General features: G+C 35.4%; 1 protein-coding gene across 5 annotated transcripts in view; it reads right to left on the minus strand.

Moving 5' to 3' along the window:
* WDR72 (WD repeat domain 72) overlaps positions 1-12142 on the minus strand; it is a 99587-nt gene that overhangs the window by 29590 nt on the left and 57855 nt on the right. For all 5 annotated transcript variants that reach the window (XM_063412540.1, XM_063412539.1, XM_063412541.1 and 2 more), the window contains one exon: positions 9687-9798. In XM_063412540.1, the coding sequence (XP_063268610.1) occupies positions 9687-9798 (112 nt within the window). The remainder of the gene's footprint in view (positions 1-9686; positions 9799-12142) is intronic.

A 12142-nucleotide genomic window follows, 5' to 3' on the forward strand; every position in this document is an offset into this window, starting at 1 on the left:
AAATACTGTGACCCAGTCACTTCTACAATTCCCACATTGACTGACACTTCTGATTCTAGAAAAGCAAAAAGTTCCACAAAGAATTTTTCAGAGTACATGAGTTTGACTCTGGGCCATATTTTAGTTAAAGTTCCTATTAGCATAATGGGCTAATGGAGATGCTAAAGCAAGAAGTTTCCAGAAGTTACTCTCAATTCACTCTCTTCAACAGACAGTTGAAGAAAAATACATTTTCAGATATTTAAAGTCCTGTCTCCTTAATTACAGGTCTCTCTCTGTCATTGACAAGGCCAAAGTAGTGTCCTGGACTAAACCATTGTTGTAGGCTCCTTCCAGATGAACTATTCCAGTCTAATGCATTTTCTGTTTGAAATGCTTCAATTCATCCCCACATTCATTTGTAGACTTCACTCTGGGTTACTCTCTCAACTCTAGCGCTCCACTGTGAGTGTCTTTAGAGCAGAACAAGTTACAGTAAAGCAGTAAACATCTCTCCCCAGGAAGTATCTCAGTAAGCAACCTAAGTGTCATTGACTGCAAAAACCTCTGTTTTAACAGGGATTCACGTATTCAGACACTGCACAAGAATTATTTCGTTTTCCAACATTTTCTGTTCTGCAGTGATGAGTCTTGCTAATACCAACACATCTACTCCCCATGTCATTGACAGCCTTGGTTATAAGTCAGTGTTAATCACTATCCCCAAACTCTTTTCCTGAGAATAGCTTTTTTCTTTCCATTACCTTAGTTTAATATTTACTTTAGAGGCAACTGCCTGAATTGTCTTGTTATGGAATTCAGTGTCATCTATCAAAGGACTGACAAGAGGAAGCCTGCCCTGAAATTCTGACTTTTGAATTCACAGAACTGCCAAGCTCCTTTTTCATGGTTGAAGCGGCATACAGATACTATGACCTGTGTACTCAGCTTTCACTCAGTTATTTTACCATTTTTACAATAACATACACCAGTAGTGGTTTTAAATTGTAATATTTCAAACACCTTATTTGATATTACTTGGTTGGATGTAGTCTCACTGCTGGCACAAATGCTGCAAGTCTTGCACGATTTTCATGCAAAATAAGATTCGGAGTATTATCTAGGCTTTTCCTCCTGTATCATATAAAAGACTCCTCAGCACAGTACACCTCATAAAAAGAAAGATGCTGTCCATTTCCTGGGTTTGGCACTGGTTGAACAGAATTGAGGAAAATAAAAACAACACTGAGTGGTGCCAGTAGAGACCGGCACTAGGAAATAAAAAAGGATTTCAGCCTTAAACTTTAAACGGATATCATGTTTTTATAAACACAAAACTGTAAAAACTTCTAAAGCATTTAATATCTCAAAGTAGTCTTTCTCTCTGATTAACATTAGAAACACTATGTTTTGACATAGTAGAGGCTGAACTGGAAAGGATTGCTTTATTGGTTGTGTTAAGTTCAATCCTGAAACAAAAAAAAAACCTTTAAAAACAAAACACCATGTCTGGTTCATATAAATAAAAGTGTTTTAAAAACATGTATTGACTTTTCCATGTTATTAAGCTTTTTAGATGAATCCAGTTGTTAAATTGTTGTTCTAGTAACTGGCCTGTCATCTGGAAATGTTCTTAGATTGTTTTTTTGACACAATGTCCCTGCAGAAAGTTGGGCAGTGTGACACAGAGAGCACAGGTTTGCCTATCACACTGATTACTTGATGTAATAGTAAGCAAGCTTAAGTGAACTGTGTGTCTTCAATCTTTCCAATCACTTAGGGATGGGCACCAGAGGATACCATCCATCATCCATGGCCTGAAACATATGGTGCATCAGCAATCTTAGGCTGACCTAAATGATAGTAAAAGCTGCTATGCTGTTCACAATAAGGAATTGTTGTCCACTGAATTACAGGATTGTGATTAGATTGCTAACATGGCCAACTTGATGTATAAGTGAAGTGTCCAGGAAAGATATTCCCTAGGATCCTTTGAAGATTAATTTATACCCTTGAAATGTGCACCAATCACAGAATGAAAAAATATGTCAAGGTATTTTTCTTGTGAACAAAAAAAGCATTGCAGTGGTAACAGCTATTAATTTATTTTTGGCAGTTTTAGCCAACAGAATTCAATAAACAAGGTTCTTAAAGGTTTTTGTTTTGTTACAAGGTTTTTACTGCTTGACTCCTAAAAGCACTGAGTTCTACAACAAGATCTTTTATAAGGTAGACAGCTCCCCCTCACATTCTATTCTAAAATCTCAAAGAATTGTAAGTATTAGACAGAGGCAGCAAGACTAAAAATTCTTCATTTTGTATTACTGTATTACTATGTAATGGACATATAAATATACTGCAATACTATGTATCTATTTTTAAGACAAAAAACATACACATCTAACCACATCTGATCCCAAAATTGTCAATTTTGTCTCTCCACAAATTAGATTATGCTTGTCATGTTATTCATTCATCAATTTAGGAAAAATCACCCACATCACCGAGCTAAGACTTCACGTGCATTATCAGCTTTGGTCTAACTCAGGGCAGGGGGCAGCAAGGAAAGGGGGAGCTATTATTTCAGAGTAGCTCTACTCCTGAAATACTCTTTAGGTAGTAAAACACAAATAGCAAAAAGCACATTTTTGGAAGCACAGGTAAAGAGTGAAAAAGCAAATTATCTTATAATAGCTATGACCTGTATTAGAACATAACCAAAAACCAGCACACATTTGTGCTGACCATCCAAGACCATTCAAAAATCAGCTTACTTCAGGCTGAGGGAAATTATTCCCTTTTAAGACATGGAAATTTGAAGAAAGCGTTTTGCAAATAAGTCTTCTACATGCAGTTATCATGAGAAGACTGGAAAAAATGGTCTTCTCTGCCCTGCCTGCCAGTCTGTTTTTCTTTTGTGACTTGCTTTGCTTTTCCTGGAACATGTGAGACAGTATTTACCTTTAAAGATTTAAATAGAGGATTAGAGATTCTTTGCATTCAGTAAACACTGGAAAAAAGCAAATAGAAACCAAAACTGATTAAAGTTTATTGAGCATTTGAATTTAGAATATACATGATCCTTATGCCTCCTTGACCAGTGGATCCTATCTTTCCTAATGTTTTGTAGGAGTCTGAGATGGCGCCTTTAGAATTTGATTTTGTGTAAAAATACTCACCAAATCTGATTTCTGTTACATTAAGGAGTCCTCTGGTAAAATATATGATGCATGGAATGAAATAAGCTGTAGTTCTGGAATGAGTCTTTAAGCTTACTTCCTTTAGTACTTGACCACTAATATTAAAGACTACTGGATCAAACTACAGTTTTAATTGGATATATAGGACATGATACAGTAGTATAGTCAAACTGCAAGTTCGATGCTAAAATATAGCATTGATTTGTATTCTTTTACTGGAAATATTTGTAATATGAAACTAGGATACAATAAACTCATTTTCAATGCATATTCTGTACAGAGGAAAGCTACTGCTGCCACCAGGTTATGCTCAAAGTCCATTCATCAAATAAATGTTAGATTAATTGGTTTGCTGTTTCTCAGTGTAAAATGAGATTACAGATTAATCTAATTCTCATTAATAGTGATGAAATGTTGATTATACAACTCTTACACTCCTTATTGCTTGCTAAAGCACACACACAAAACTAGCCTGCCACGTAATTTTTTAAAATAGCCTGATGTCTAATAATTTAATTAATTGTTCCATATAGGAACTTGCCCAAGAGCACAAAACATCAGTTCCATCTAAAAACTTTGTCTTATTGGATGAAATGTTTGTGCTAATAAGATGAACAGATTGGACAGAGAAAAGAAATTTCATTTTGGAGACAATTTTTAACATTCTTATTTTTTGATAATAAAACAGGCTGGAAGAAATCCAGGTGGAAGATATAACATGCTTGAAGAGGGTTACACTGGAAAAATGTGAGAGATGTCAGATAAGATATGTGGAGCCAAAAGCCAGAACAGCTGAAAAGTACAAACTGCAAGAAAATATGATTATAGTGTTCAGATGTTGCTCTAAAACTAAAGCTCAGGAATACTTCACAGAGACAACCTAGGAAGAGGGACAGTTTTGATAAATTTCATTTGAAATACCACATGCCTTCATCACAGGCAGTGTGAGGCTCAGAAGAACATTTTAGTTTATCCATTTTGGAGGATTTACCAATGAAGTGTAAAGTGAAGTGTAAAGATTTCTTCATGTCAGCATTCTCAGTTATATTTACCCAAACCAGTGCTTATCTAATGGCAATGGTGACCTTACTCAGATTTCAGCATTTTTGAGCAGAAATAGGAGCAAATTCTATTCTTCCATTTTTTTTTAACCAGCAACTAGTTTCTCAGACATGATTTCCACTGGAAAACTGGCACTGGTTTATACCTGCTCACATTGCCATGCACCTATTATAATCTTTTTCTTCCCCATATTCCTACTTTTTCTTTTTAATCCTGGTTCCTTTGTGTTGAATATTCTCCTCTCCTCTTCAGCCTTCTGTTTATTTGAAATGTTCCCATGAGTTTGTTGTTGTGCATCCCATTACCCCCTCACCCCTCCCCAACAATTCCTGATCACAGAATTCACAGGAGAAGAGGAATTTCACAAGAGCTGCACTGGCAGATTTTATTTTCTGGTTCTGCATTTCCGGGACTCCAATGTATTTTGCCTGGACACCTTTTTGCAGATTGCGTTTGATTACTGGATTCATGCTGGATATGGAACCCAGCCCCAGCAAGGCAAGCTGTTCAGAGACTGACCACATTACACACATCACCAGCCCAAATCCAAACTTGAAACATAATAATGGTGATCTAAGGACACGATGACAGATATACATTTATCTGAAAGCAATGCTAGACCAGAAACTGATTCCTTAGATTCTGTTGGAGTTTTCTGTGCATTTAGTATCTCGCCAGAACACAAACAGTATAAATTATATGAATGTGTTTATGGCGATATATATGACACAAAAAGTGTCAATGCATTTACACCCCTAGAAGTTACTTCCCCAGCAGTCAGGCAACAGAAGTTTTCATTAAAATTTTGTGTAACCTTTGTTGGTATCAGTGATCCAAACAGGCTAATGCTGCAAGTCAGGATTATTTTTTGGGTCTTTATTTAAATACAGAGTCAGAATGTATATCTGGACTAGTACAAAAAGGCAGTAGGTTGTAACAAGATGACAATGTGAAAGAACGTATCAGAGACAGAACCCTTCTCTTTGGCTGCACTTCCTTGTCAAAACCTCCAGACTTAGCAAGCAGGCAAGGAGTTTTATTTGCTATACAGAAAGACAGACATGGAATTCCTTCCTAAGAGCTGACAAAAAAAGTCATCTGCAACTGGAGAGATTTCTGAAACCCTGAGAGTGGAAGTGTTTAAAGCCCTGTGCCGCAGGTCACTATTCCTCTCTAGTGAACAGGAGCTGTTCTATCCCGCCTTTCATTGATTTACCATTACTGAACGGATTTCTCATTTTAACAAAACATATTGTTATATTCTAGATAAGTCTTCGACAATTCTTTACACTAACCTATGGAATTCAATTGCCACCATTAATTTCTCTCTGGTATTTATCAGCAGAAGCTTTTTTCCTGCAAGAACCAATTTATTTAATTGAATAGTTTAAAGGGCTCCAAAACCACATACAAAAGATGAGGTTATAGCTAATAGCTTTCAAATATACTTAAAAGCTTGAATCATTAGCAGTTGCTTAAACTAGGAATTTTTAAGTGCAAGCCAAAATTTATTGCAAACTAGTCTTAGTGTTGTGATTTTTCGCAATTCATTTTTTCACAAATACAGGAGGTAGTTAAAATATTATGCTGTATTTAGGAATAAAGCCTGCACTTTGCTTTCCTTCCACTTTTCCAGTTTTTGGCATTTCTGGAACATCCCATGCATCATTTACGCAATTTATTATCTGAGTATTAAGTTCTTAAATACATTTATCCTCACAATTTTCTTAAAAGGTAAATAAATCTAGTTCCTCACATTTTACAAAAAAAATGAGGCACGCAGTTCCAGGACTGGAATGCTGTAATGCCATTTCAGATAAGAAATTTTTGGCTCCCTGTGCATTAAAAGAAACAGGCATCAAAGGATGGCACATGGGAAGCTGCTTCAGTGCAGTAGCTTTTGGAAGACTGCAGTCCTACACATAAAATGCACCTAGAGATGAGAGAATCTCATTTCTAGCTCTTAAGCGTGCAAACATTTAGATATTTCCATGAAAAAGAAAAAATATTCTGTAAATGGCTGATTGCTGAATGCCCTGAGGATAAGCAATGAGTTACCACTGAGAAAGATACAGGTTCAGATCTGCTCCAGGAGGGAATATCCAATTTCTTTGTGTCCAATCCGTAGGCCAGGGGATGACAACAGTGGTATTATCCCCACACTTCCTCTGATCAAAGAAGTTCTGCACGTGACTGGGTATGGATTAGGTATGTATGCCATAAGATCAAACACTACAAATGAAAAATGAATTTCAGCATAGTTCCTCTTAGCTTTATGCTAAGTGGATATAAAAGTGGATAAATACATTTTGAAGACCTGAAAATCAGTGCCTCTGACTCACATGAGAGTGGAAAACAAGACCACACTGACAACCTGTTAAATGGTACCATTAACCTGAGATCATTGGCGTGTAGAAAAAGGCAAGAAGGGAATAAAGTTCAATATACTTTCTCAGAATTATGATGAATGTCAAAAAAATTAGGGAAAACCTAAGCTGCTTTGAAGAACTGAAGAAAATCCAGCGGAAATCAATAGTAAGATTGGTATCAATATGTTTGGAACAGGTCCCAAATTATTATCTCTGACATTAACATAAAGAAATTGCAGCTGTTTGCATTTATATTTCCTTTTAGCAACAATGGAAGAACATACTAGGACAGAATAGAGTTAACCCTTTCTCTGGCATACTTCACATCCCAGAGGTTTTTTAAAATTCCTTATTTCAGTTTCTAAAAAAATATGGATTTGGTGACTTGAGTTTTTTCTTTTGTTTTTTGTTTGTTTGGGGTTTTTTATTCAAATAAGAAATTCTGTCTGTATGGAACCACAGAAAAATATGGCATTTCAAATTATTCATCAAGAGAAGCTGTTGTCTACACTACATCTGATCACCCCTAACTATGAAGCAAGGATGCAGGAGCTTCAAAGGAGTAAAAACCTTTCTGAAAAAAACCCAATTATATAATATACTATAAGCTTTAAAGATTAAAACTGAATGGCAAATTGTGAAAATTTGTCCTTTATTAAAAAAACTTCTATTCACTTGGAAATTTGTTGAATTAAAGAAGATTTAACATCTCTAGATCTAATCTATTAATTCCAATGAAAGAAAAATGCAATACAGTGCTGTGAGGATGGCAGCCAAGATTCAGATTCTTTTACTTTGGATCAGAGGGCACAAAGCCAGTCTTGAACTATAACTTAAAAACTTGAAATAGTATTTGACCTTTACCTTGATATTGACCAAGAAGCCAACTACTGTACAACCCATAAATACAGAGTATTTAATAAAATATTAGATACCTATCACAGAAATTACTAAATCCAGACATAATTACTTGTCTTAATAATTACACTCATTGTGGACTTACCTCTGCATGGGTTTCTAATAATTTCTGCATATCATTACAAGACAAATAGTTATACTCTTTCATATATTAGAAATCATGAAAAGATTTGTTCAATTCTCTATGAACTCATCAAGTTTTACGACACAGATGACAAAACCATACTTGTCAAAACAAGAATACTTCTGCTCTTTACATACTGTGATAAATAATGCAACAAACATGACTGGAAATTAGAACAAAAAGAAATCTAATATAATATTAAATACAGTGAAAAATCTCTTTTCCAATCATTCTGTATGTTTTCCTGCCTCTTTCAGACTACATTAAATTCTGAATATATAAAAAATCCACTCTTCTTTATAGCATATATTTATGTAGTTCAGATCATAGGGTATGAACAAGAAAAACCAATACAAATGCTTCTGCATATTGTCCACCTAGCAAAGCAGTTTTCTAGTTGTTTTTTGAACAACTATCAAATAATTAGGTTAAGAACAAAATGACAGTAAATCCTTCTTTCAGAGAGTGGAGGTAACTCCCCTGAATTCACAACTTGTTTAAGACTTAATTAGAATTAAACATCAATTGACTACTAGAATCATGCCTGCACTTTTTATGTAACAGATTTTTTTTATCTAGCATAGAAAGTTTTGGAACAAACCCAAAGATCTAAACACATTTGGAGTTTGGAGGCATCTGTATTTGCAACTTTCAGTTAGTTCCATTTTAGCTGTAAATCTCTGTCAAAATACTTCATGGAAATACACACTGAGAATTCAGGAAATTGGAAATTAAGTCCATACATGAACTTTACAGCTGGGACTGCTTTAGTTACAATGCACCTTGAGCCAAACCCCATCAACAAAATGACTCGAAACAATCTTCAATGCAAGCAAAGTATAAACTCATATGACAATCACTGAAAGTGTTTCGCATTTCAAAATTAGAGACACCCCTTTGTACTGTGGCCTGAAGCAAGTATCAGTGACCATTTTTAGTATGCTGGAAAGAGGATATTGGTAACAAATTTTCGTGACAGACACACACACACTCAATGAGATAATAAATTAGTTTCCCAAGTGAAGGCTCACTAATAAGATTGGATCTAAAATTTAGGTCACTTAATTTTAAGACTCAGCTAATGGGCTAAAAAAAAAAAGAATATAACTTCATAACATAAATTCAGGTTCAATCTTTTTTACCATAAACATTAGCACCATTGTAAAGTTGCAAAGAGTAAGCTTCTTGTAAAATTAAATGATCTAATTGTAAAATGCATTTGATATCTCCTTGCAGGGAGGTTATTTCTAAAAGAAAAATAAAATATTCTGTATTACATTATGAAGTTATAAAATTTAAGCAATTAATTTTTAGTGCTGTGTAAGGTCTGATGTCACTGGAAAGATAAATTTGTTGAACTTCTTTTCAATATGATTTATTGATTCTATTTCAAATACAGTGCTTCTTTTATTTGCAAATACAAGACCTATTATACAGTCAAAGAAACTTCACCTTTTCTTCTTTAGTATTCAGAGGTGACGAGAGAGTGTGAAAGTCCTTCAACTCCTTGACAATCATATGAGAAAACTCCTGGCCTGCTAAGGTTAGAAATAGGCCATTTGGCCTGCCTCACACAGAAATAAAGTATTGTGAACTCATACTTCCAACTTGTTCTGATTACAACAGGAAGTTCTTTTTTAAAATAATACACCAACAAATTTTCAACTTACAAGGCAAAGGGAATTTTCTGAGAGGGACTTTTTACAAGGTCATGCAGTGATAGAACAAGGAGCAGTGTAGTTAAACTGAAAGAGGATAGATTTAGTTTAAATATAGGGAAGAAATTCTTTACTGCAAAGATGGTGAGGCACTGGAGCAGGTTGCCTGAAGTTGTGGATGGTCCATCCCTGGAAGTGTTCAAGGCCAGGCTGGACAAAGCCTTAAGGATCCTGGTCAAAAGTGGAAGGTGTTCCTGCCCATGGCAGGTCGTTGGAATTGGATGATTTTTAAGGTCCTTTCCAACCCAAACCTCCCTATTATTTTTAAGGTATTGCAAATCCCTCTCCTCAATCTTTGGCAGTGTCCAAAACTTACCATTTCCATTCTCTACTATGGCCAATGGCTCTCTGCAGCTTGTCGTCTTCCTCAAGGGATTAATAGTCCTTTGAACTTCTGCCAGCAGCACTGCTTGCATTGCCTCAATAATCTGTCATAAATGCAAATTATTATTGGAAGATATCAGTACCTCAATTATTTATCTAAGTATTTGACAATTTGAACCAACTAGCACAAAATCTGGAAACTGTCCTGGTGAATGTCATTAGAAAGTCAACACTTATTAATAAGCCTTTCAGACAGTGATAATGATGTGTCTTCTACATACACACTGAGAAAAAAAAGGTTAACTAGATAGCAATAAAATAGTGTAAGTTGTCAGTCAGGACTGCTTCCCAATAAACATTCATTTTCTTTAATGTCAAATCTACAATCAGTTACCTACTGCCTCCTTGATTTCAAGAATAAACAATTACTAACAAAATATGCTAGTAATGCACAAGGTGATAACAGCTAATAAGTATCTTCAGTTTTTCCTGATGTGTGCAAAAGTGCTTGGTAGACTGAACAATGACCTTGTGGTCTTGGGGTGATTTGGTTTTGACTCTTTTAGAATTTCTGGCATGTAATCTCTCTGACAAAGAGAAATACCATTCCCCAAATTCCCGTTTTGCAAAAGGAACATTTACTGGAGCTGTGAGCAGCCTGTAAATGGCCCTTGCAGTAGCTGAGGCACCTCATGTGGGCATTAGGACAATGGAGAGTGGAGGCTGTCTGCCAGAGTTAATCCTTTCCTTCTCTTTAGCAAAAAAGGTACCATAAGAACTAAGGACACTTAAAGATGTAAAGACATTTATAAAACACATGAAGACCTTAGACAAAAGACCCCAAACCTTTGTAATTCTTAGTCTAAATTTCAGCATGGTGTACCTTCTCTGCATTTGGTATTTCCTTCAGAAAAGGAATACAGTTTTTCCCATTTGGGAAGGTATTCATTCTCAAGTACAAGAAATTTCCTTACAAGAAAGACAGGGTGAATCTAAGGTTTCAACTTAAATATGAATTTAAATAGAATACAAAAGCTTTAATTTTAATATATTTTATTATAAACATTTTAAGCATATATTCTATTTATATCATTTAAAAGCTATTAAAATTATTTAAGTTTCACATGAATTGAAGTTGACAACCAGGATCCTTCAAACTGCCTGGAAGAGAGATCATTTCAACTCACTAATCAAGTACCTGTCCTCAAAAATATCTCAAACTGCCCCTGTAAATTCAAATCATTAAGTGGAACAAAGGCTGTGGGTGTCCTTTGTGACAAAATCCTTTATTGTAGGCAAATATACCACAGTCAGTCCACAATGTAAAAGTTCACTGCAAGTGAACCCAGCCCTATGCGATTCAACACAGCACAAACCTTCATCTCGTTATAATAGAACTTTATTTTACAGGGGACACCAAAGGCAGTTTCCAGTTCCTCACATCTATACAGCCCCGAGCTTTGGGGATTACAGATCCTGACTTTGCAACACACTCTTACAATATATCTACAATAATTAAGAAAGAGAAGAAAACAAGGACACGTTTTCATTGTCCTGGGGAAATTTTTGACAAAACCATTCTTACAGAGGTACACAAAAGAAATCTCCTAAGAACCTGCCACTAATTTGGATGAGATGCTCTTTACTTGTATCACTGCTGTGCATGCCAGGCAGCATTTGTAATAACTTCCCCTAACATCTAAAGCAAAAAACTGTAATGAATGGCACAAAATTATATTATTGTAGAGGCACCTGTAGATGTCTCTGCAGGTTACTTGACTGTGTCTTTGTTGTATCTGCATTTCCACAGTGCTTGGTGTGGTTCCACATTGAGTTTTGTCTTCTCATGGAAGCTAACCCCAAAATTTATATATCTCATCTGTCCTTATCACCAAGTTTAACAATCTCCAGTAGTTTTTCCTGTTTCTAACACATAACAAATCTACATGAGCGCCTTTCATTTTATCTGATCATTTCCACTTTATCTTTAGTCTCCTTCTGGATATAAATTAGCTGTCTCGTTGGCTTTCATATTTTTTGCTATAATTGCTGTTGAAAATACAATGTGGTTTTTATTTGGGATTGTTAAACATGACAAATTATGCTGCTTCTTTGACTGAGGAAGTATAAATAGCTCATGTCTACCTATAAATACTGATATTAAAAGTGAAAGGTAATTGTTTGACTCTGAAGGAGCAATAATACAAAGTAACTCAAAAAGATAAGCAAACAAAAGTTGAGGTAAATTGTACTGTTATATCTATACCAAGTTATCCTGGCTTTCCTTTCTACACTTCATCAATTACTTCCAAGGATCACTATTCTCTCTCTAATGAGTGGGTTTAAGGAGAGAAGTCAATAGATATCACTCCTGGTTATTGCTCAGGCCATAACCTCTACAGGTCTGAGCCTTGCAGAAACTGCCTCCCAGGTGCCTCCACAACAGAG

The sequence above is a fragment of the Prinia subflava genome, chromosome 15, assembly GCF_021018805.1.
Source record: "Prinia subflava isolate CZ2003 ecotype Zambia chromosome 15, Cam_Psub_1.2, whole genome shotgun sequence".
In the NCBI taxonomy this organism is placed as follows: domain Eukaryota; kingdom Metazoa; phylum Chordata; class Aves; order Passeriformes; family Cisticolidae; genus Prinia; species Prinia subflava.